The sequence below is a fragment of the Leucoraja erinacea genome, chromosome 10 (genome assembly GCF_028641065.1).
Source record: "Leucoraja erinacea ecotype New England chromosome 10, Leri_hhj_1, whole genome shotgun sequence".
In the NCBI taxonomy this organism is placed as follows: domain Eukaryota; kingdom Metazoa; phylum Chordata; class Chondrichthyes; order Rajiformes; family Rajidae; genus Leucoraja; species Leucoraja erinaceus.
This window is the reverse complement of record NC_073386.1, coordinates 30,556,385-30,583,389: the sequence shown is the minus strand read 5'-3', so window position 1 is coordinate 30,583,389 and position 27,005 is coordinate 30,556,385. Positions and strand designations below refer to the sequence as shown.

The following is a 27,005-nucleotide window of genomic DNA, read 5'->3' as shown; positions in this document are numbered from 1 at the left end:
AGTTATGTGTATTCATCAAATACTTTTCCCATCTATCCTTCGAGATCTTTATCATTAGCTCATGTTCCCAATCTTCCCTTAATGTTTCTGTTGAGGGTGATTCTCTATTTAATATATTATTATAAAAGTATGATATTAATTTTTGTGAATCAGCCTTAATATTCATTGCTTCTTCTAAAGGATCTAAAAATATAGTTTGAAATCTATGTGTATATTTCTTCATAAAGTCACATACCTGTATATATTTAAAATATTGATTATCCTTCAATTTAAATTTAAATTTTAATTGTTGAAATGATAACAGTTTACCCACTTCATACATATCCCCTACTTTCCTAATCCCCAGTCTATCCCATTGTTGATATGTGTTGTCGATGAGAGAAGGTTTGAATGCGGGGTTGTTCAATAGTGGGGTTTTGACATTCAAGCCTCCTCTTGAATGTCAAAAAATCTAAGGAGCTGATCGTGGGCATTAGGATGGCATAACATCCTAGGACTAAAGATAAATGGGGATACTGTGGATAGGGTGAGCTGCTTTAATAACCTGGGAGTCCACATCTCAGAGGATCTGACATGGACATCACTGCTGCCACACTGGTGAGTAAGGCAAGGCAGCGCCTTTAACACCTCAGGCAGCTGAGAAAATTCAGAGTCTCTCTGAGAATCCTCCTGTGCTTCTACTCAACGGCTGTAGAAAGCATCTTGTCCGGAAACATCACAATCTGGTTTGGGAACTGTTCTGCCCAGGACAAGAAGGCTCTGCAGAGAGTAGTGAGTTCGGCCGAACGCACTATGGGAACTACACTCGCCCCTCTGCAGGAAACATACATCAGAAGGTGGAGATCCCGAGCCAGCAACATTATGGGGGACCCCTTCCACCCCAGCAACAGACTGTTATAGCTGCTACGGTCTGGCAAATGCCTCCGCTGTCATGCTGTGAAAACAGTGAGGATGAGAAGGAGTTTATTCCCAGAGGCCATTAGGACTGTAAACTGTTATCTCACCAGGGACTAACTTACTGTACCAATTTACTGTTGTGTCTTTTTAAAATTGCTGTTTTTTTCTCACAAATATGTAATTACTGATTCTGTTTTATTCTGTTTTGTAGGGTTTTTTTTGCAGAATCCGCAAGCATTGCCACTTTTCATTTCACTGCACATCTCGTATGCGTATGTGACAAATAAACTCGTTCAAGAAGGAACTGCAGATGCTGGAAGATTGAAGGTATCTTCAACTTGACTTGACGACTTGGGTTCGCCTTGGTTTTGAAAGGACCGATTCAACTTCCAATACTACCACCAGCAATGCCCAATGATCAATCCAACCCACCCCCAATGAAAATACTGATTCTCGGCTAGCGAGGCCAGTCTGATCTTAATTCCAAATTCCCTATCATCTTTAACAAATTAATGTAGCTCTATTGCTTATACTCCCTTCAGTCGATGCTGGTATGCCTCACCCTGCCATATCTCTAGTTTCCCTCTCTCCTGACTCTCGGTCTTGATCTGAAATGTCACCCATTCCTCTCTCCAGAGATGCTGCTTGTCCAGCTGAATTACTCCAGCATTTTGTGTTTATCTTCGGTGTAAACCAGCCTGCTGTTTCTTCCTACATATTTCAGATGGCCACATTTTTCCTGCTTCCTATTTAACACAGTGTAAGTCTGATCCCTTATTTCCCTCTTTGAACAGATACAATTCCCCATCCATTCTGTCAACAATGTAGACTGGAATGCTATCAATAAATTGCAGTATAAAGTCACACAGGCCACTGTTGTTAATGAATATCCAAAATAAGTGTTGCTTCTTTGAGGGTGTGCTTGAATTCCTGGGTAAATTTATTTAAACTAAGAGATTGCTCATTGCTCTTACACTTAACTATTAATTTCTAAAGTGGACATTTCCACCAAAATTACTATAAGAGGGCTCAACAAGCAGTTCTGGTGTCCTTTTAGTTAATGTATTATCCATATCGCTAATTGATTTCAGCTGCTGCATTTGACAATGACCATGAAAAAATCCAAAAAGCTGTGGATTTTGAAAAATCCCTAATTTTAATCTCAATTCTTTGGTTCTCAAGCACTGACAAGCATCATAACTTTTAAAAATGATGAAGTCATTTTGATTTTGATTTGCAACAACTAAGTGACTCCATGAATTTGGGGTAATGTATTTCAGTTTAACAAATGATCTGATTGGAATATTATTTTTCAGTTGTGCCTTTAGACTTGAATATTTTTTATGGATAACTTCCCAATACAGTGAAAAATGTATGTTACTCATCGCGAAGCAGGTCATTCGGGTGCAATGGTTGAAATGCTAATTGTTGACATAAGATGCTCAGTTGCCATGTATGTAGCTTTGTTGGTTCAGCCAGAGTTACTTGTTGAGATTATTTTAAATGTTGGATTTGTGATTTTTTGCTGGGGTTATTGATTTCCAAACAAGGAGAGAAACATAAATGCCTGCAAGAGGCTATATTTCCAATGCACAAGACCATTTCCAAGCTCTGCCCATAAATGAGAAACTAGGCTTGAGATGGTCTGGTATGGATCCAACTTAATTTCTTTTTAGTAGTTAGATTATTCACATGCCGTTACAATGTTGTGTTACTGTGTTGCATGTGTAGAACTGATAATACACTTTTGGCTTTGAGAATATATAAATTGTTGATGAGCAACAGGAAATAATTTTGTATTCTGAATATACTATATACCCATTCTTTGAAATCTTAATTGGGCTCAAATTTTGCTTTTATTGAATAAGGCCAGTATCACTTTTGTCTTTTTTTGCATGACAACTTGATTTTGCATCTCAAACTGAAAACTCATGTAACCACTAGATAATTGGATTTCCAAGGCAAATGTAGCTGCTCACCTACCTGATTTCCAGCAATTGTGTGGCTTTAAAAATGTCCAAATAAATATTGTGCATGCTATGTATGTGGTCAGAAAACCACAGGAATAAACCAAAAGCAAAATACTGCAGATGCTGGTAATCTGGAATGAAGCAGAAACTGGTGAAAATACTTTGCAGGTCAGGGCAGCATCTGCAAATAGAAGGCAGCTAATACCTAATGTTGACAATCTTTCTTTAGTTTGGTTATCAACTTGAAACTGTTTCTCCGCAGAATCTGCTTGGTGTGCTGACTGCAGAATTTTCTGGTTATTGGGAGGTGTTGAGGTTGTTGTTAAGTTAAAAAGGAACACCAGTGATGTGGCAAGTAGACCAGTGATGAGGTGTGAGTGGATGGGTGAATAGGTAACAGGGAGATAGCAAGGGAGCAATGAGGAAACCACAGAGTAGCACCAAGTGGAGCAGTGTGTAGACAAAATGCCTAACAGCAAGGGGATAAATGGGGTATGCATGATGGTTATACCTTCAAACATTCTAAAGGCTTAAAATTTGATTATCTGGATGAAATAAAACATGTCTCATGTGTGAGAAGTAACTTGGATTGTAAATTTGGCCAACCATAAAAGTTGTGCAGTATCAAGCCATGTTCTTTTTTGCACTTTTAATGAATTTACAGTCTGCAGTGAAGCCACTGAAGCATGTCAGAAGTGTTCCACCAGAATATGTGCTATCTGTGGTGGAAGTATGTCCTTTCCCAACACCACCTCCTGTCAAACATCAGCTCAAAAAGATTCCTGGTGTCCAGTAACTGCAACATCACTATTAAAGAAATCTCAAGCAGCACATCAGGACGTGAACAATTTTTCATTAACTTTTAAATGTTATATAGAGCACTAATAAGGAACAGAACACACATGTGATTATCATAGAACGTAAAATACCATAAGTAAACATTTCAAGACTTTATCTTGATATTTACTTTGCCTGGAAATCGGATTGTATTGTGATTTGTCTTTGAGTTTGTGGTTTCATTTCTGTGAAAAATAAAACATAAATATAAAGGGATAATTTATTTCACATGATGTCTGAATATTCTTCTGCTTCCTCCATGCACAAAGCAACCTGAGATCCCACAATGTGTAGTACATGCCTGGACAACTATTAGTTGTTTTCTTTGATGTTTGCTTAGCCCATGCCAGCCAAGAAGCACCCATGCAGAGATAGGTCTTCAAAGCCCTATGAGCCTATTTCAATTATTTAAAGGGGACATGTCAATATAAAGTTTCCTTTGTTTTTAATTTTTAATCTTCAGCACAGTTGATAATCATATTTGGATTGTAATACAGATGAAGGTTTTACAATGAGTTCATTTTCATTTGGGTGAAGAGGGGCTAGATGTTGCATCAATGAATTTGAGCACTAGAATGCACTAGATTAAAGTTATAACATTTTTTATGCATCAACAACAATTATGTTTTGCTTTAATAATCATTTTATAGTTTTTGATGATGGTTTCAATTTACAGACTTAAACTATTACCTTATTTCCTTCTACAAAGCTTCAACAGATATGGATGCTTAAATATATAGTCTATTCTTAATATTTCATAATTTACAGGGATATTCTATAACTAGGTATGGGAGAATAAAAATGGGATTGGCCGAGGATTGCTATTATTGTTGCTCGATGGCCAACGTGGACTCAGTTGGTTAAAGAGCTTGCTTCCCTGTTGTGTGACGCTGACTTTATTATAATTAACACCTATATCCAAATTTAAATTAACTTTAGGTTAATTCGTTTTTTAATTACAGATGAAGAGCGTCATGTGAAACTTTATGTGACATTTCAGTGAATTAAAAGTAACAAAAATGAGCATTGCTATGTTATCCCTTAATTATTCTGGTATTCTTTAATGATCAGATCTTTCTTATTTGTGACGTATTTATTTTATAGGCTGACTGAACATGCAATACTACGTGGGGATTGATGTGGGGACTTCAAGTGTACGGGGAGCACTTGTAGACCAGAATGGTAAAGTGGTGGTGCAGGCAGAACAACCAATCCAGATCTGGGAGCCACAGCCAGATTACTATGAGCAGTCTTCTGCTGATATCTGGGCAGCATGCTGTGCTGTTTCAAAGGTACATTTATAAGAACGTTTGCATGACAATATTAAACAGAAGAACTATTCATAAACTAAGCTGTATTTTTGTAATACAGGAATCCAGCACCTTGTCTACTCTGTTATAAAAAAAGTCATAAAAATATAACACTACAGTTTTATGTCAACTCTCAATGCATTTGTAAATATTAATGACAATGATACAAATAACCTTAGTCCTTATGCCAGTTGGCATGAGGTATGCGATTGTTATGCAGAAATTCTAACTTGCTCCTAGTGAGCAATTGGCAAACAATTTCTTCCATAAAACCAAACTTTCCTGGCATGAAATATTGAGCCATTATGATTTCTTTTCTAGATGAACAGGATATTAAGCCACTGGAAAATAGTAATGTTGTGGTTCTTTCTGGAACTACCTCAATTTTTCGCTCTCTGCTTTACTTCTACTTTATATTTAACAGTTTCTCAGTAGCCAGAAATAGACCTTGTTACCAAGAATAATCTATTTACTCTGGAGAGCAAGAGGCTCTGAAAGATGCCTATTGCAGTAAAGTGGCCCAGATGATTCAATTTGTTTGCAAGGTAGAACTCAGTTCTTCAATTGCCATAAAGTAGTTCTGGTAATGCCAGAGAGGCCAATGCATTTAAGGGGGAGTGGCGTAGTCTTCATAAACAAATTAAATAAAAAGCAAATGTGATCAATTATAAAATAACAAACACTGAATTTGCTCCTGCATTACTTTTGACATTGTTGTGTTGTCAGATCTTGAAAAGTCGTCTTTAAATGACTTCATCTGGCCTGGTGTGCTTTATACCAAGGCCAATTTTTAGTCTCAACCCTTACTGTTAGTGCATCATATATTTCAGTAATTCACATGTGGAACAATAAGTCCTGAAAATGGTCCCATGTTTTAAATAGATTTTGGGCATTTAAAAGTCGCTGAATATCAGATGCAAAATTCCAAAAGTGTTACTGTCTAGTGCAGTAAAAGTGCTACTGTTTCACATGGGTTTTAAGGAAATTTATTTAATGCCTTCTTGAGAATGGGTAGAACATGACGTAGAGAGACAATGAAGGAAAAGGAAAAGGATAGCAAGAGATATTGAAGTAGTGCACAACTTTACCATTGAATTATCTACAATTTCAAGGCTCAATTAGGTGAATTTTTAAAGAAAGATTAGGGAGAATCAAAGAAGATTTCCAATCATTACATACATAAATATATAGATTATATTGGTAAAAATGACCATTCTATTTATATTTCTGTTTGTCGTTCAGAAAATCGTTCAGTCGGTTGATCTGAGTCGTATCCGAGGTGTTGGGTTTGATGCCACCTGCTCGCTTGTTGTACTTGATGAAAAATTTGAACCCTTAGCCGTGAATGCAGAAGGTAAATCTGTTGCTACTTCCAATTAGATATGTAAAAGTATATACATCGATCTATGATATAAATACATTCCAAAACATTTGAAAGACATTACAGCCGAAGTTGTGACAGCATTACATAACATTATCAAAAAAAACCTAATGGCATGTAATGCTTTCTAGCACGAGAATTTCTAATGTGGCAGCTTAACTAAAAGTTAAAAATGCACCTTTGGGGCTGTGCAGAATATCTTCTAGACATTAGACTGCACAGTTTTGTACTAAGAGATGACAATTTCTTGTATTGGCAGGATTCTCACAATGCCACCACTCAACCCTTATTTTCCATCCAACCACCTACACCAATCTAGCAGTCAACATGCTTTAGGAAGGGGGAAGACACCTGAGCACCCAGGGTAAATGCATACGGTCACATGGGGAGCAAATAAATTCCACATAGATAGGACTGCTTAGGATATCGCTGAAATTGTGAGGCACCATCCAATGGTTCATTATCTCATTAGACATCATTCTTCATGTTGGTGGAATTGAAATATTGACCTGGTAGATTTAATAGAAAAAATCTAATCCTGGATCTATGTAGGTTCCATCCATTGTCAAAATTAAATCTAGCACTTACAGTGTAGAACATCTGAATATGTTTCCTTGGAATTTTCAATTACATAATAATATAAAAAAATAGGAAATTCCAGATTCTTCAATACCAAAATGTGCGTTATAAATGATTTAAAAAAAAAAAGAATGTCCTTACAAAATATAAGCACAGATTTCCTCATCTTTGATTTGTTTGGTATAGATTAAAACCTGTTCATCAAAGTTTATTCTAAGTATAGTGTTGCATTTGCTTTCCCACAGCATGCGATAAATGATAAGAAACTTTAGCATCAGTGCCAGAAAACATTTGTTATTTGACAATGTGTTATGATATTTGGATTGCAGCTTCTGTTTTTTGACATATGGAATCATGCTATTAAGAGATCTGTTAATCTGTGGTTTTAATGGTTTACTGCTACACATGATGTAGGGGTGAACAACAGGAACATTATCATGTGGATGGATCATCGAGCAGTTGTTCAAGTAGACCGAATAAATCAAACAAAGCACTGTGTGCTACGCTATGTGGGCGGAGTGATGTCTCCAGAAATGCAGCCACCTAAACTTCTTTGGCTAAAAGAAGTAAGTCTTTATTTTTAAACCTTTTACTTTGCTGGCAATGTGCACCAAGCAATTTCAGTGATCTTTAAAAACATATAAATGCAATATAAATGAAGCAAAAGCTCAGAAAAATCTGGTTTTGCTCTTTTCTGCAAAAAGGTAGTATCCGAAGCAGATATGTATTTGTGGGCCCAAGTCTATTTAGGTAATATATATGATGAAAAATCATCTTAAAACTAGATAGAAACAAAGAACAGCAGATGTTGGTTAAAACCCAAGAAGACATAAAGTGCTGGAGTAACTCAGCCGGCCAGGCAGCATCTCTGAAAAAAATGGATACGTCTGGACCATTATTCAAATTGATGCAGTCTGAAGAAGGGTCCAGACCCAAAACATCACCTATCCATGGTCTCCAGAGATACTGCCTGACCTTCTGTTCTTACAGCACTTTGTTTTGTGTCACCTTAAAACTAGGGGCCGATGGCACCTGCGAGCCGGTTGACATGGCAGTTGTTGCAGCTCACTTTAGCCCCTAGCCAACAGCGCTTTCTCCAGGCTGCCACCTCCAACAGGAAGTATTTGGTCATCATGGGGCTCACTCCCCCCTCACCAGTAGGTGTCCTGGCAGCACTGGGTTGATGAAGAAGCGGTTGGTCCGGTCTAGCGATCAGCTCTTTCTGTTGCCATTACGTACTGCTGCTGCTAGTAGCTCACCTGGCTTCTGTGACTTGCTCACCTGACTGCTGTAGGGCTCTTGCGACTGCCTCTACCATCACCACAACTGGAGACCTTCACAAATACGGCGTCAAAGTCAACATGTCCTTCCCAAATCGAATGACTGAACTTTAGGGTGCTTTCTGATGTCGCGAGAGTTATGTTCGCTGACTGATTCACAGCTGCCCATTGATCCCATCCCCAGCACTGCCATCTTGGCGTGATGCACCAAGAAAACATATTCAAAAAATTTGGCCTGACTGGTTTCAAATATCTTGGCAGGACAGGAGCCAGGGAACTTTGTTCTGCTTCCCGATGGAACGTTGGACGAGAACTGACAAAATCCACTACTTTTGTCCTGAGCAGAAAGTAGCATCATTTGACCTGTAATAATGCATTATATAAATGACATACAATCTTTTTCAATCATCCTTGCAATTATATTTTATTGGATTATGGTTATTAACTTGATCTGCTATCCCTTATTCTCATTGCTTGTTTTCATTATTCAGTGTAGTGCAATCAGCTATTTGGGGTGATGGGAGATTGCAACCTTCATGTGGTCCGCCCTGTTTCGACGAATGCAATCAACCTGGCATGCACAATCAAATAAGATCAAATAGAACAAGTTGTCCTAGAACTTTAGGCTGTGCATACCATATGCAAGAAGAAAAATAAGTTATTTGGGCATATTTAGAAACTTACAGAGGACTTTGTTAAATTACCTGGACTGTCTAAACTTGGTCAGCAATTTCCGGATAGTGCTCTGCTACTCTGCTCCCCAAATGTTCAATGGCAGAACAGGAGTTTGTTGAAATTCCTCAGCATTTCCACAATAATCTGCTCATAGATTCAGCAGTAAGGCAAGCTAGTTCAGGATTCCTGACTCACTTCATTTGAATGGGGATTGAAGCATCAGGAGAAAAATGGAAGAATAAATTAAGTGAATTTTCTTTTGTTATTATTTATTTTATTTGCATGGTATTTTAAGTAATTTACATTTGTCTCCATTGTAGTATTTTAAATGTGTTTTAATTATTTCACTTTGTCAAATCCTCTTAAATGTTTCTGAATATCAGGGATTATAAATATTTGGCATTCCTGACACCAGAGAGCTTTGCATGCTGAATCATTAAGCCAGAACATGCTCAACCCGTCCTGCTGCTTACTTTTATCTCCTGCAATTGTGCTTGTTGTTTGTGAGATGGCTTTTCCCAGTGCCATGGAGGCCTAGTTGGTGCAATTGTCCCATGAGGTAAATATGGTCTGTTAGTTGAGACTAGGCCGCAGGCAGCACAAACCCCAGCTCATGCTATCAGAAGTCTTCTACTGTCTATAAATGTATCTGATGATTAGAGGAATGTAGTAACAGTTGTCGTACATGTAAATAATTTAGAGAAACAAAAGTGACTTTAAAATTAAAAAATATCAAGTACATCCAGCTCCTCAGCTCAGTACAAGCAAATTCAGTCCTTTGGATCACATGCCGGGTCCAGGGTGCAGAGAGAGGTCAGATACGCCAGCATCTGACCTTCAACTAGTACTTATGTGATGCTGCGTGCAGGAGTAGAAGTCCAGAATGTGCTGACTTGAGCAATATAGGTAGCTGGCAGTTCACTTTGAAATCATTGACTAGCTGTCTGTCTGATCTGGCTCATTAATTAAGTTAAAGACTGGGAATGATTGTTTTTTTTGGCCATGGGGGAATCGAGGATTATGGGGTTCAGACAGGAAAGTGGAGACTGAAGATGAAGTCAATCTTTATCCTTTTGAAAGGCAGAGGAGGGGATTGTAGGTGGAACTGCTTCTCCAACTTCTTATGTACTACGTTCCTATGTTGTTCTTTGCACTGTACTATGTTGTACATTGCCTCACGTTGGAGCAAAGAGGTGAAAAGAAAGTGGGAAGGATGAGAGAAGGCGAAAGAAGGTGGGAAGGATGAGAAGGATGAGAGAAGGTGAAAGAAGAATGGAGCAGAAAACAAAGGGTTGAGCTAGAGAAAGGAATGGGTGTTTAGCCAGGGCCGGCCTTAGGAGGTGCGGGGCCCAATTGGGAACAATTTTGGTGAGCCCCAGGTTCCCAGCCAAGGTCAGTAGATTCATAGAAATATAATTAAACTCTATTATAGACTTTATATCTCTACGGTAGAATGGAAAGTAATCAAAATGTGCGCTTAAAAAGTGCATGCGACTTAATGGACCAAACAAATCTAAGCTACATTTTAATATAAAATTGCATACATGTAAGCCTACAAGTAACAAACAAAATGTGTAGATCACCTCTGAAAAGTACATAGTTACAGTACCACTTGTTTTAGTGACTGTGAAATGGAAAAAAAAAGTAAGTTAATTAAATAGATCCTGGAAAACCAATAACCATTGGTGAAAAACCAGTCCAGGCAATAAATTTTGGCCTTCAGCCCCATCCTACCCTTTGGGCTTCTACCCCATTCTAACTTAGTGGCGTGTGTTAGTTGTCTGTGCGTGATGTGTGTGTATTAGTTGTCTGTGCGTTATGTGTGTGTGGGAGGGAAGAAGAGAAGGGAGGGAGGGAGAGAAGAGAGGGGAGAAGGGAGGAAGGACAGAAGGGAGGGAGGGAAGGAAAGAAAGAAGGGATGGAGCGAATGAGAGAAGGGAAAAGAGAGAGGAAGGAGGGAGGGAAGGAGAGAAGGGAGGGAGGGGAAGGAGAGAAGGGAGGGTGAGGGCCGGCGGAGGGAGCGGATGCCGGGGTCTGGGCGGACGGGTGTGAGCCAAGGCCGAGGTTTGTAAACGTTGCTCCAACCCCCGGCCCGGCCCTCCGTGTATTGTTCACTGCATCTGCCCGGAGAGAGAAAGGGGTGGAGCCGGGGCTGTGTGCGTGAAGCATGGCGACTGGGGGGAGGGGGGGATCGCTGCCCTGGGACCGTGAGGGACCTCCTCCTCTCCCCCTTCTCCATTCCCCCCTCACACCCCCCTCCCTGTTTACCTCTTTCTTCCCCCTCCACCCCGCTACTCTCTCTCCGCCCCTCTCTCCCCCCTCCACCCGGGGTAGATCTACACGAGCCGAGAGTAGATTACTCTGGCGCGGGGCCCCCTTACTCGCGGGGCCCAATTGGGAGCAACGGTCTAATCGGCTTAAGGCCGGCCCTGTGTTTAGCCATCCCCTTTCTCCACCTCTCTTTCTCCCTTTCTCTCTACATTCCTGCATTTCTTCTTTCTCTCCTGCATTGCATTACTTTTAATTTACAATATGTTTCTCCTTCAAAGTTGTAATGTTTCTCAATCGGAAATAGAAAGATGGGAAATGAGGACTGCTGCAGTTATGTAATAGAATGCCCGTAGGCAAGGTCTTGCTTTAGTTAACTGCTCTATATGATGACTGTGCACTAATGATGTTTGGCTTTGCTTCAATATGCCTGTTCAATTTACATACACCTCTGGGGTGTTCAAGATCTTAATCCTTAACATTTCTATTTATCTCTAAATAAATCCTCCAAAACTCAAAATATTACATTAATGTAGAGGTGTTAATATTTATTTCTACTCGGGTAGGGTTTTGAAAGAATATTATGTTACAAGTTTTTCCATATCTGGACAAATACTCCATTAGGAATGTACCTGCTGGCAAAGGATGTTGTTAGTATAAATTAGCCAGACAGATTACTTAGATTGAACGTCTTCTGATGTGTTGTCCTGATTTGTCGTCCTTCCATAATTCTATGATTTGGTGTGGTCTGCAAATTCATGGAAATTGCTGTGCAACATTAAGCTCATTTTTATATTTAGGTTTTATGTTATGCTTGCCAGCATTGATCAGGGCATTGAATATAAGAGTCAGGACGGTTATGTTGCAACTTTGTGAAACTTTGGTTAGGTCACATTTGGAGTACCATGTGCAGTTCCGGTTGTCCTATTACAGGAAGGATGTGCTGGCTTTAAAATGGGGAGAGAAGAGGTTTACCAGAATCCTATCTGAATTAGAGGATGGCAGCTATAAGGAAAGGTTGGACAGTCTTTGATTATTTTCTCTGGAGTTTTAGACATTGATCGGAAACCTCAGAAGTATAAGAGGCGTTGATAGGATAAATAGTCAGAACCTTTTTCCCAGGGTGGAAATGTCAAAGACTAGAGGGCATACATTTAAAGTGAGAGGGGCAAAGTTTAAAGGAGATGGGTGGAGAAAGTTTTGACGCGGAGAGTTGTGGGTACCTGGAATGCACTGCCAGCGGTCATTGTGGAAACAGATAACATGGTGGCACTTTAATTCGGCAGGGTTTGAAAGATATGCATCACATATACGCAGAAGAGATTAGTTTAATTTGGCATCATGTTTGGCACAAACATTGTGGGCCAAAGGGTCTGTATCTGGGCTGCACTGTGCTATGTGTGATATATCATATTTTTAATTCCCATAAGGTATTTAGAAAAGTATTGACCCCAGAAGCACCCTGTTCAAATTGTATTCAAAATTGTCGTGACAGCAATTCATTTTGTTAAATATATTGCTTGACTGCAAAAATTGTTTGCAATAATTACTGAACTGTATTAGAAAATTTAATAATATGTTTATGTTTAAAGTTTAGAGTTAAATTGATACCATACCAGAAATAATATATTAAACCTTTCATGTTGACATATGGCTTGTAAATGTTTGTCAGATGTAAGCTAGAATTTGTTTTTTTTTGTTCCTTACTACCCTATCCAGAATACGTTTTTCTTCTTCATCTGGACTTAATAATGCCTGCAGCTGTGTTAATGTGTGCCAAATGTGAACTAGTTTCTGTCTGCTTTGAGCAGCTGGAGTTTTCTAACCTTATAAACACAGAAAAACCACAGTTACAAGGTTCAGGATGTGTAGTATCAACAAAACTAAGGGTCTAGGCTTGGTCCCTTAGAAACAGCTTTATGTCAATTTTCCATGGGCATTTCCGAGTATCATACTAAGCCATGCAATCAGAGAAGTCCCAAATTTGATCTCTAATCTATACTGAAGTCAGTCCGGGCAGCATTTTGAGTACTACTTTTTGTTTTATTATTCCTTATTATTAAATAGCCCACCTGGCATGACTTAGGAGCCATGTTTTTTTAATGACCAAACCTCATGACTTATTTGCCCCTTTCATTCTGCTAGTTTCAGGGTGAAAATATACCAAAGTGTTACATTGAGATAACTTGACATTAGCAGAAAGTATCATGGGTTAAGTAGTATACAAGGTATGCATAAAACTAAAACATTGATTTGTTTAATCGTGTTCCTACACAGATTGTTAATAACCCATACCAAATGATCTTAGGAATATATAAATTTGAAGTAATTAACTAGGGTTAAAATGGAAACATGTGTAGGAAAGAACTGCAGATGCTGGTTTAAATTGAAGGTAGACACAAAATGCTGGAGTAACAGCGGGACAGGCAGCATCCCTGAAGAGAACAAATGGGTGACGTTTCAAATGGAAGAAGGGTCTCGACCCAAAACGTCACCCATTCCTTCTCCCGTTAAAATGGAAACATATGTGCAATGGAAGAAATTCTGAACTGAGGAATCAATTGCAATAAAGTCCCCTGTATGAACTGTAGACTTGACAAAAGATTTTACCAGATTTAAAAAAGTTGCTGTAGTTACATCTATGTTGTACCATTTTGCAAACAAGCACATGATGTTGTGATTACATCGACTGTAACAGAATTAGAAGAGAAATGTAAAGATTGGTGCACACATATGGCCTGGGAAATGTAACTTGAGCTTCGGGCATAAGCTCACCGTTCTATTTGAGTTGATCTGGTCGTAGTTAAGTGAATATATGGATCTTGCACATTCCCTATGATCCATGTACTAATTTGCCCGCAAAAGATTATATCACTATTTCTTAAATAAGTGCTTCAGTTACTGCAAACTGTTGCCACCTCTACTTTTCATTTATAAGATGTGGCAAAAATCTGACAAAATGCATCTCCCAGCTTTCTGGGACTGTGATATCTATTGCACTTCACTTCACTTTCCTCATTGACCTCAATGATCTTGTGGATTGACAACAGCTATTAGCTTCTCTTGTGTCTGGATTGACATCTGTGCGTATTGTCATCTGGTTATCTCGAACACCAGAGAGCAGGCTTTATGCAAGAGCGATGGTATGAAGGTATTAATTTTTAGTTTAGTTCAGAAATACAGTGCAGAAACAGGCCCTTCGCTCAACCGAGTCCGCACTGACCAGCGATCCCTGCATATTAATACTGCCCTACACACACTAGGGACAATTTTACATATATACCAAGCCACTTAACCTACAAACCTATACGTCTTTGGAGCCCAGCTAGTTTTCCCATCACATAAACAAAAATGCGCAAGAGGCCAAAGATCGTGCCTCTATCCTGTAATGTACACTCATTCCCACAATTTTGAATGTATTTATTAATATGATGGAATGTCCATTGAGGTAAAATCCTGTGCATAATAGGCTAACAGTATCCCTGCACTAGCCATCAGGGCAGAACTGTAGAGCTGCCCCAAGAAAGGTTCAAGTACTTGGTAGATCCTATTGATGCACCTCAGATTTGTTGTGGTGTGCAAATCCATGGGAGATTTGGAGAATCATAGAAAATAGGTGCAAGATTAGGCCCTACCGTCCTTCGAGCCAGCACCGCCATTCAATATGATCATGGCTGATTATCCAAAATCAGTAACCCGTTCTAGCTTTTTCACCATATCCCTTGATTCCTTTAGCCCTAAGAGCTAAATCTAACTCTCTCTTGTACCAGAGACATAGAATAGATGAGATTAAGTACCAACAACATCTCCCTATAGATATTGATTGTAGATGGCCCATGCATGCAACCAATAATATAGCTACCTCAGTACCACTAACCACTAACCACGCCTTAGCTATCAAGTATAATAACTCTCTCTATCTCTCCCTCCCTCTCTTGGTTCCAGCACGGTTATAGACTGCAAGCAGTCAGTGCTGGAATGTGTCTAACCTGAGTGATCATTAAACAATAAGTAAAGTTACAAGTGTGTCAGACTTAACATCTTTACATTGATGTTCAAAGTGAATGTGAGGAAGCAGAAAAAGAAACGGGGCCACTTCAATAACTTGAGGAAGAGCAGTAAGGGATGAGTTAATCATAGTACAATCGTGTGACTTGCTTTTTTCCAATTATACTGCATTTACAGTTCTTGTTACATCTTTCATTTTCTCTTAATCCTATAACAAAGAACACTGAAACCATTCAGTCAACTTATCTATCAATGACATACTGACAATGTCGACTCAAAAGCTGCCGTAAAACCACAATGCAGACCGCAGAGCCAAAAGTAATTAAGATGACAAATTTAATTCGCAACACAAGAATTGATTTCAGTTCATTTCTTGTTTATGCCAATTCATGCAGCTTTCATGTAAGTAGGTTTTCTAAATTGAGCACTCCTTAGAATACTTCCCCTGTGGCCCAAGCGAAGGTGGTGGAAGGCTGTTAGCGGTGCCTAGATACTTGAGATCCATAATTTGGCACCTTTTGGATTTTTAACCATTGAAAGTCAAATTACAAACTCCTGTGTCTTGGCTCCTCCAAGCCTTTTAAGTCATGATACTGTACATATTTAACTGGAGTCCTTCATATGCTTAGTTTAGTTTACCCACCAGGGACAATTTTTACATTCACCAAGCCAATGAACCTACAAACCTGTATGTCTTTGTAGTGTGGGAGGAAACCGAAGATCTCGGAGAAAACCCACGGTGGTCAAGGGGAGAATGTACGAACACCGTACAGACAGCACCTATAGTCAGGATTGAACCTGGGTCTCCAGCGCTGCATTCGCTGTAAGGCAGCAACTGTGCTGCTATGCCACCTGACCGCCCTATATTCAGCCACAATGCTGAAGTTCTACAGAAGGGCTTCAAGTATCTTATCTGTGTGACAAAATCTCTTTTTCGTTCATGCAACAATACCACCAATGCAAAATCTTCCAAATTCACTGGAATGAAGATTGAAGCGTCCTCTCCCAGGCCAGCATCCTTGTTATTGACGCCCTGGTGTCACTCAGTCAGCTATCTCACATGCCCCATCCAGGCTCCCAATATCGTCACTCTATCTCAAACTCTGACATAAGAAGAGATTGCCAGGTGAAAAGATTCAAGGATATGTTCAAAGAAATGCAGCATCTCCACTAATTCCTGGGAATGTCTGGCCTATGACCACTCGTACATTTGGGGTGGCATTGCGAATCACAAGTCTGCAAGACAGGAGCACACAGAGGGTAAGTGGTTGAAGGGGCAGGACACGTCACGAACCACTCACTTGCCTGGCCTAATAGACTTCACCTGTCCCGTCTGCAGAAGATTCTGCATTTTCCATATTGGCCGATTCCAAAAACAAGGAAAGAAAGTAAGTCATCCTAAATCCAGAGGAACTGCCTCAGAAGTCAGATTTCCTTTTCACATCTGATGCTGCTGGCTGCCTTTTTGAGGTAGCGCCTCCTATTGATCCCTTTGATAGTGGTGAATGATGTACTGGGCAATGTTCACCACTTTTTTTGCTTTCTTCTTCGTTACCAAGCATTTGAGTTACTGAACTAGGCCGTGATGCAATCAGCCAATATGCTCTCTTCCATTAACTTGTATAAGTTCAAGAGAGTATTCTTCGACAAACTGAATCTCCTAATCTTCTAAGAAAGTAGAGGTGTTGATGGGCTTTCTTTATGATTGCATCAATGTGTTGGGGCCATGATACAGTAGATGTTCAGTGATATGCATGCCCAGTAGTTTGAAGTTTATGACTCTCTCTCCTGTTAATGAAGACAGGTTTGTGGATCCTCGGCCTTCCTCCTCCTCAGTGGTTTTACTGACGTTGAGATCAAGTTTGTTGTCCTGACACTATTCACTCAGATGTTCAACCCTCCCATACCTTGACATTATCATTCGCAATTTGTCCAACAATTAAGACGTTCTCGGCTAATTTAAACGGAGTTGGAACTGTGTCTGGCTACACAGTGACGGCTAGAGAGTGAGAAGAGTAGGGGGCTGAGCACACAGCCTTGAGGTGCTCCTGTGCTGAGGGTTATCAAGGAATAAATGCTGCCATTTGGTACTGATTGTGTTCTGTTGATGAGGAAGTCGAGGATCCAGTTGCAAAGAGATGCGTAGAGACCTAGTTCCCTGAGGGGATGATGGTGTTGAACGTCAAGCTGTAGTCTATAAACAATAGCCTGATATATGTGTTTTATTGTCCAAGTGGTCCAGTGTAGAGTAGAGAGCCAACAAGATCGCATTCTCCGTTGATCTATTGTGGCAGTAGGCAAATTGTAGTGGGTTCGGGTTCTTGGTGAAGTAGGAGTTGATATGCACCAAAACCAACCTTTCAAAGCATTTTAACACCAGGGGCGTTAGTGCCACCAGTCGGTAGTCATTGAGGCATGCCACCTTACTTTCCTTGGGCACCGGCATTACTGATAATAATAATAACTTCTTTTGTTTTGCACTTTTCATACAATTGAATGCAACCCAAAGTGCTTTCCACAAAAACACAGGTCTAAACAAAAATACAATTTAAAACTGTAAGGACATAGACAGTTAATAGCATAAAAATTACAGATTTACATAAAAATATTAAATAAGAAATAAAAAATTGAGTGTAAAAGGACAAAAAACAAAAAAACTGAGGTCAAATACAGTCCCAAATACTATATGAGCACACAAGCTGCGGAAGGGTATGCTGAGATAAATACAAGAAGATGCCCTTTTAAAGCATGTGGGATACTCGAAACACAAAAACAGCCTTGCATGTGTGTTTGCTAGCATCTGCAGATTATATGCATCTATTTCCTTAGATCATAGATTGCACTCCTGGCCTTACAGATACCTCCTTGCCAACTTTCTTCCAACCTTGCTCGTGTGGTTGTGAATGGTTCACTCAGTAGCAATATTCCTGCAGAGCTGGAGGAGTGCTTCCTTTAAGAGCTGGCTACAGAGGTTGCTGACTGCCAGCAATTGTGAGAACTAGCAATAGATTGTGCTGTGCTGAAATGTTGTGCTGAAATAACTCCTGTCAGCTTTTGTGTGGTGTTACAAAGGGAAATGCAACTATATTGCTATATGAACCTTGTAATTGGAGATCTTGTTCTTGATGCGACTCGCAAATAGCCTTAGGAAGAGGCATATTAATGTTATTAAATGACAATAATTCATTTTCTACACCCTAATTATTATCATTAAAAATAAATCTTCTGTAAAGGTGTTTTTTGAAATATTGTTTTGTAATTGTTCGATTGACCTTTCTGCACACCCATTTCTTACTTCCACCTATATTTGTCTTCACAATTCATACTCCTTTGGGTCAATCCTTTGCCTATCACCTCCCACCTATACCCACCTATCACTCTCCAGGCTTTGTTCTGTCCCTTCGCCTTTCCAGTTTTCTACTCTCCCCCCACAACAACTGAAGAAAGGTCCGACACGAAACATCACCTATCCATGTTCTCCACAGATGTTGTCTGACATTCTAAATTACTCCAGCAATTGTTTCTTTTTTCCCCTCAAAAATTACCATCTCAGGCTTGGTCACTCCTTGCTTCATGCTTTTCCTTGCAGGATAGCACCAGCCACTAGGCCTCCAGCCCAAATAATCGCTCCCTCCGAACTACACTGAAAACATCCAAACTTGGGGTAGAGGGACATGTCGAAGATAGAACTGCCCAGTGTTTTTTCTCTCATTTGCTTGGTTTTCCACTTGGAATAACTTCAACTGTAAAACGAAGAATGAAGAGTGATTAAAATGTTGAAAGACATAAATGGCTTGAAACTATTTCTGGCTTGCTTGCATCAGCACAGTATTCTGCCTGCAGTATTTAATCAATTGAACACATTGAATTTATAATCAATTAATTTTAATTTAATTTATTGCCGTGATTCTTTTAAATATTAGAACATTTTAATTGATGATTGGATGTTAATCTTTACAGTTTTAATTGTGATTTATTATGCTAACAGATATATACATTTATGTGGATTAATTACATGTATGTTTTGAAAAAAATGAACAATTTTAAGTGTTCTGCGCAGCAGCAATTAATATCCTAGAGGAAAAAATTCTGATAAATGCCACATGACAAATATATTTTCTTGTTTTTGGAATAAATTAACTGTATTTGTTGTTTGAATTTACCAGAAACTGCGAAGCATTTGCTGGGAAAAAGCTGGTCATTTCTTTGATCTCCCTGATTTTCTGTCTTGGAAAGCCACAGGTGCAACTACAAGGTATTTGTTTACATTAAGTCTGGTATTGCTGCAATAAAGATTGTTCATTACTCCAGTGGGAATCTTCAGGGAGAAAGATGAAAACCATGCCAAAATGTTGGGGGTGTTACAGATGTAGTTTTGGCAACTTTCCAATTGGACCTTCTGATACTGAGCCAGAAGATGAGATCATCTTGAAGCTTGTGGACAAGCTAATCCTGGACAATGTGCCTTAATTTGACAAAGTAAAGATTGTTCAATGAAACAGTCTTTATAAATTCCCTCATGGGGTGTGGGGTGGGGGTAGATTTTGCAGGTGATGTTGTGGATTGGACCCGTACTATGAAAGAGCTGCTGTTCTCTTGGCTGACATTTGCAAACTCCCCCTTCCACTGCCTGGCATGACTTAGTGTGTCTGCACTCTCAGTAAAATAGTGGTTTCATGTGAAATATGAGAGGCATATGCAGTTTTCTATTTCAAGAAAATGATCTCAAGGAGTGAATGTGTTTCTGTTAGTTCTTGTGCACTGAATCAGGATGGAATGGTTTAATGATGGGAAGGCAAGGGCAAACAGTGATAGTTTCACCATATGTAAAGTTACCTTCTGTGCAAACAAAATAGTAACTGTCACAGAAAACTATTGTAAGTTAGAACATAAACAAAATGAACAATCTTTGGAAAATTAATTGTTGCACACAAGTATTTTTGTTATTGTTAAGTGTACCAAGATACAGTGAAAAGAGTTTGTGTGCTATCCAATCAAATTATACTATATATACATAAGTACAATCAAGGCATACACAAATACAATAGCTAGTAAAAAGAGACAAATGTCAGTATAGAATATAATGTTACAATGTTATGGCATTACAGTAACAGACAGTGTAGATAAAACAGTGCAAGGGTCACAGTGAGGTAGGTTAGGAGATCACATCTGCACCTTCAGCTTAAGAGAGGCCCGTTCAGCCTGATAACAGTAGGGAAGAAGTTATTACTGAATCTGGTGTTGCGTGTTACTGAATCTGGTGTTATTTTCTAATGATAGGAGAAGAGAGAATAGTACATGTTTATGTTGGCTGTTTTCACATGACCGTATTAAGTGAAGATGGTGAAAGGTGAAAGGCAGGTTTATATGATGGACTGGGCTATATCCACAACTCTCTGCAATATCTTGCAGTCTTGGGCAAAGTTGTTGCCAAATTGAGGTATAGTGCATCCTGCCTCAACTACCTTCGTAGTTCAGAGATCCAGTTCGGGAACAGGCCCTTTGGCCCATCAAGCTCACGCCGACCAGCGATTCCCACACACTAACTCTAACCTTCATACACATTTACATTTATACCAAGCCAATTAAACTAAAAAACTGTACGTCTTTGTAGTGTGAGAGGCAACAGAAGATTTTGGAGGATCTCGGAGAAAACCCATGCAGGTCACGTATAAACTCCATACAGACAAGCACCTGTCGTCAGGATAGAACCCGGGCCTCGGGTGCTGTAAGGCGGTAGCTCTACCACTACACCACGCTGCCGCCCAAGAACCAACTCAAGCAGCTCATTCCATATACCTTCTACCCTCTGTGTGAAAAGGTTGCTCCACAAGCTCCAATTAAATCTTTCACCTCTAATCTTAGGCCTATTCCCCTGACGCTTGATTACCTCACTCTGGACAAAAGACTGAGTTCACCCTTGCTATTCCCCTCATGATTTTATACAACTCTTTAAGATCACCCCTTAGCCTCCTGTGCTCCAAATAATAAATTTTTAGCATGCCCAATCTCTCCCTCAAATCCTGACAACATCATCATAAATTGTCAAACAGAGGCTTCTATTATACTTTTCAGAGAGCAGGGCTTCGCAATATTTGCTGGTTGCCACCTTGCCTTTAATGGCTATCACTAAAGCATACCTGCCAAAGTTTATCTTTTCCCACTTCCTCCTGATCTCCAGTCCTGTTCTCTCCTGTAGTTCCCTCCCTCTTAATTTCCCCCCCAGTGAATGCATGGGTACTGTTAATTTAGTTGTTTAAATAGGGTGAGACAAAAAGTGAAGATACTGCTCTAAAGCATTGTGCATAAACCCTATTAGATTTGAAAAGGAGAATGTAAGGTTTGTAGTGAATGCATTGCACTATATGCTTTTTTAATATCCTGAAGATGATTGCTGCAATCCATGCAATGAATTTGCTGCTGTGATTTCTGTGTTGATACCACTATCAAGCAAAGCAAAAACTAATGTAATATAGTCCTATATTCAAAATGTGAAATGTTATCACTAAAATGTTATATAAAATGATTTTAATGCATTAATTTCTTCCTTTCCAGTTGACTGGTAATAATGTTCAAAATTCACTCTTGCAATTATGGTGCAATGTATGTTCTTTGACCTAAGAGGTATATGACTGAAAAAATTATTTCATGCAAATTGATTTCTTATTGAAACTCATGACTTTCTACTTGTGGAGAAAGAATATCTGTTGTAGTAAAACCCAGCATTGAATTTGAAGTTATCCAATTTGTCGTGTTGTTCCTGCTGGAAAATGCCTTACTAACAGTCAGTACTTTCGACATTATGTGCGTCATGCATACATTGTCTTGGCATGGAGGAAAATGTATAAGTATTCAAGAAACAAAAGGTTAATGAAAAAATAGACATCATATAATCAACTCACATGAAATGTATCTAGATATCGTTAGTCCAATAACATTTGGAAACAATTTAATATCATAAACTGATACTTTGAAATTGGATTCCATCAATTTTTTCTGCAATTATTGGGTGCTGCAGTTTGTATTAACATGAAATTGGTGGGTTAACAAATAAATTGTTAAATTGGAACATAGAAACATAGAAACTAGGTGCAGGAGGAGGCCTTTCGGCCCTTCGAGCCAGCACTACCATTCATTGTGATCATGGCTGATCGTCCCCAATCAATAACCCGTGCCTGCCTTCTCCCCATATCCCTTGATTCCACTAGCCCCTAGAGCTCTATCTAACTCTCTCTTAAATCCATCCAGTGACTTGGCTTCCACTGCCCTCTGTGGCAGGGAATTGCACAAATTCACAACTCTCTGGGTGAAAAAGTTTTTTCTCACCTCAGTCTTAAATGGCGTCCCCTTTAATCTAAGACTGTGGCCCCTGGTTCTGGACTTGCCCACCATTGGGAACATTTTTCCTGCATCTAGCTTGTCCACCCCTTTTATAATTTTATATGTTTCTATAAGATATCCCCTCATCCTTCTTAACTCCAGTGAATACAAGCCTAGTCTTTTCAATCTTTCCTCATATGACAGTCCCACCATCCCAAGGATCAATCTTGTGAACCTACGCTGCACTGCCTCAATCACAAGGATATCCTTCCTCAAATTAGGAGACCAAAACTGTACACAATACTCCAGATGTGGTCTCACTAAAGCCCTACACAACTGCAGAAGAACCTCTTTACTCCTATATTGAAATCCTCTTGTTATGAAGGCTAACATTCCATTAGCTTTCTTCACTGCCTGCTGTACCTGCATGCCAACTTTCAGTGACTGGTGTACAAGGACGCCCAGGTCTCGCTGCACCTCCCCCTTACCTAAACCTAACCACATTGAGATAATAATCTGCCCCCTTGTTTTTGCCACCAAAGTGGATAACCTCACATTTATCTATATTATACTGCATCTGCCACGCATCTGCCCACTCACTCAACCTGTCCAGGTCACCCTGCAACCTCTTTACATCCTCTTCACAGTTCACACTACTACCCAGCTTTGTGTCATCCGCAAACTTACTAGTGTTGCTCCTAATTTTCTCTTCCAAATCATTAATATATATGGAAAACAGTTGTGGCCCGAAAACCGAGTCTTGCAGCATTCCACTCGCCACTGCCTGCCATTCTGAAAATAACCCGTTCACTCCTACTCTTTGCTTCCTGTCTGCCAACCAATTTTCTATCCATGTCAACACCCAACCCCCAATACCATGTGCTCTAATTTTAGTTACCAGTCTCCCGTGCGGGACCTTATCAAAGGCTTTCTGAAAGTTTAGATACACTACATCCACTGGCACCCATTCATCCATTTTACTTGTCTCATCCTCAAAAAATTGCAGAAGATTAGTCAAGCATGATTTCCCTTTCATAAATCCATATTGACTTGGACTAATCCTTTTACTGCTATCCAAATACCCCATTATTACCTCTTTAATAATTGACTCCAGCATCTTTCCCACCACCGAAGTCAGGCTAACTGGTCTGTAATTTCCCTTTTTCTCTCTCACTCCTTTCTTGAAAAGTGGGATAACATTAGCTATCCTCCAATCCACAGGAACTGATCCTGAATCTATTGAACATTGGAAAATGATCACCAATGTGTCCACTATTTCTGGAGCCACCTCTCTGAGGACCCTGGGATGCAGACCATCAGGCCCAGAGGATTTATCATCCTTCAGTCCCATTAGCCTACCCAATACTATTTCAACATCCATGAATTAAGAAATTAGTGTTTTTGTTTTCTTCCATTCACAATTGGTACATTTGCACATTCACAGATTTCCATTCACTGACAGTCGGGAAGCGAATCTCAGAGTCATAGAGCCATACCAAGTTATTTGGGTCAACTTGTTCATGCTGCCCAAAATGCCCATCTAAACTCATTTGCCCAGGTTTGACGTATCCCTCTGCACTCTCCTTTATCTTATTGGCAGACTGTGCATAAAATAGAGAAGGATGGAATGGAAAATATTAGGAGGGGATACATCAGTAAGAACGAGGAAATGAGTGAAAAAGGTGAAATAATCAATTGTACTTTGGCTTACCCGTACAATGGAGTGGCTCTGATTGTGTCCCTATCTGCTCATTGCCATTGTGAGCTGTGTGCAAATGGGGAACATTTCTCAGAACAGCAAATGAAAATTAGTTGGGGGGAATCAATGAAAATGAAATTCATGCCTCACCTGAGACTTAAATGATATGTGTTCATGTGTTGCCATGATTGTAAGATATCAAATACTTGCGATTGAGTTTTTGGTTGATAAATCAGAATCGGGTATCACACAAGTTTGTTACCTTATCCCGTGTGTGAATGATGACAGGAAAACAGCAGGGGTAAATTGCAACAGTACATGTTTGCCAGTTTTCTAATGGGTGAAACTTTCACTGAATATGCATGCACACCTCATAAACCAGAAAGAATGCAATTGTTTTTATATCCAATTTCAAGTTTTGATGGGAAATGCAAGGAACTGCAGATGCTGGAATCTTGAGTAAAACGCAAAGTGCTGGAGAAACTCAGCAGGTCAGTAAAACACAGAGTACTGGAGAAACTCAGCAGGTCAGGCTGCATCTGGACAGACAATGTTTTGGGTTGGGACTCTTTTTTCACACTGATTGTAAAGGGGAGAGAAAGCTGGAAAAGATGTGGAGGCAGGACGACACCTGGCAAGTGATAGATGGATTTTGGTGAGTGGAGTTGTGGAAAGAGGGTGGCACCCATTTTACACTCATTTTTCCCACTAAATCTCTTTTTCCCCCGCCCCAACCCAAAACACTGCCTGTAGAAATTTCCTCTAGAAATGATGCCTGACTCACTGAGTTACTTCAGCACTCTGTGTTTTGTTCGTCTTGACTCTTTCGTAATTAAAGAAGTTATTATTGCAAAAGGTTCCCTTCAATTTTTTCTAAATTTCTTTTTAATCATGGATTTTTAGAGAAAACCCTTGTAGCTTTCTGATGTAGCGACATGAAGTCACCAGCTAAAGGTTTTGTTATTCTTGGCTGTATCGAAGTCTCCCCCAGACATCAACCGCCACTGACATAGAAATTTATCCAAAGCATAAAAAAATTAAAATTTTGTAGTACATTAAGTGATACTGTTAAGTGACAAATATTATTCACAAATATCATTTTATATTATTACAAAATAGATTGCAGTGATACAATCAATTGTGTTCAGTGACTTGAATGAGAATATTGATGCAGCAAATCTTCAACAGATTATGATATAAAATTACCCTTCCCTTGTACATTACTGCTGTTAGTTACTGCTGCACATTACTGCTCACCTTTATCGCCCTGCTAATTTATCTTTATCCTTTATATTGGCAGAAAGCTGAGTGAAGATTTGCAGTATTTGCCTCCTTCAATTGTTCTTCAGGATACATGATACCCTGATAATCTTTGAATCATACCTCTCAGTTTTTGAACAATGCCTTTGTTTTCCTCATATCTGAGATATTTACATTGAAGATGGTCTATAACTTACTCCAAAAACTGCAGTGGTTCAAGAAGGCCGTTTGCTTTCATCTTCTCTGCCATCCAACTATAATCTTTAATGTTAGCCATGCCAGAGAGAGCAACAGCCCAGCCCTGAGTAATATTTGTTCTTGTTAAATTGATTGTCTGCTGCGATAAATAGGGCCCTGGGGAGTGTTGTAGAGCAGAGCGATCTAAGGGTATGGCTAAGAACGAACTGCAGATGCTGGAAAAATCGAAGCAGAGTGGAGGTGTTGGGCGAAGTGATCAACACCTCCATTCAGTTCGTACTAACCAACCTGACCTCCTGGTTGCTCAGCACTTCAACTCCCCCTCCAATTTCCAATCAGACCTTTCTGTCCTGGGCCTCCTCCATTGCCAGAGTGAGGCCCAGCGCAAATTGGAGGAACAGCACCTCACATTCCGCTTAGGTAGTTTACACCCCAGCGATATGAACATTGACTTCTCTAATTTTAGATAGCCCTTGCTTTCTCCCTCCTTCCCCTCCCCCTTCCCAGCTCTCCAACCTCCCCCTTCCCAGCTCTCCAACAAAGCATACTGTATCCGCCTCTTGCTTTCTTTTTCTTGCCCGCCCACCCCGACATCAGTCTGAAGAAGAGTCTGGACCCGAAACATCACCTATTCCTTCTCTCTATAGAAGCTGCCTCACCCGCTGAGTTTCTCCAGCATTTTTCGTCTACCTAAGAGTATGGTTACATCGTTCCCTGAAACTGGCGTTACAGGTAGATAGGACCATAAAGAAGGCCACTGTTATGTTACAGCCTTTCTCTATTTGGCACATTTCAATGAGGTTCCCCCTCATTTTTCTAAACTCCAGCGAGTACCGGTCCAGTGCCATCAAACGCTCATAATATGTTAACCCACACATTCCCAGGATAATTCTTGTAAGCCTCCTCTGGACCCTCTCCAAAGCCAGCACATCCTTCCTCAGATATGGCGCTCAAAATTGCTCACAATACTCCAAATGCGGCCCGACCAGGGCTTTATCGAGCCTTACTTTACATCCTTGTTTTTGTGTTCAAGCCCTCTTGAAATAAATGCTCGCATTGCAATTGCCTTCTTTACTACTGATTCAACTTGCAGATCCTGTACCAGCACTCCCAAGTCCCTTTGTTCCTCCGATTTCTGGATTATCTTCCCATTTATATATATATAAAAATTATTTAAAAAAATAAAATAATAATATATAATGCAACCATACCATCAGTCACACATCCCACCCATCCCACCCTGGCTAATTATGAGTGAAGAGTGCACCTACACATAAAAAAATTTAACAAACCAGCCCTTAGTCTGGCAGAACCTGCAAGTCT

The 27,005-nt window shown here is 39.7% G+C and overlaps 1 protein-coding gene across 3 annotated transcripts in view; it reads left to right on the top strand.

Annotated features, from left to right (window-relative positions):
* fggy (FGGY carbohydrate kinase domain containing) overlaps positions 1-27,005 on the top strand; it is a 165,287-nt gene that overhangs the window by 14,055 nt on the left and 124,227 nt on the right. For all 3 annotated transcript variants that reach the window (XM_055641858.1, XM_055641857.1, XM_055641859.1), the window contains exons 2-6: positions 1,109-1,224; positions 4,809-4,996; positions 6,257-6,368; positions 7,389-7,540; positions 19,372-19,460. In XM_055641858.1, the coding sequence (XP_055497833.1) occupies positions 4,820-4,996; positions 6,257-6,368; positions 7,389-7,540; positions 19,372-19,460 (530 nt within the window). In that variant the 5' untranslated portion in view covers positions 1,109-1,224; positions 4,809-4,819. The remainder of the gene's footprint in view (positions 1-1,108; positions 1,225-4,808; positions 4,997-6,256; positions 6,369-7,388; positions 7,541-19,371; positions 19,461-27,005) is intronic.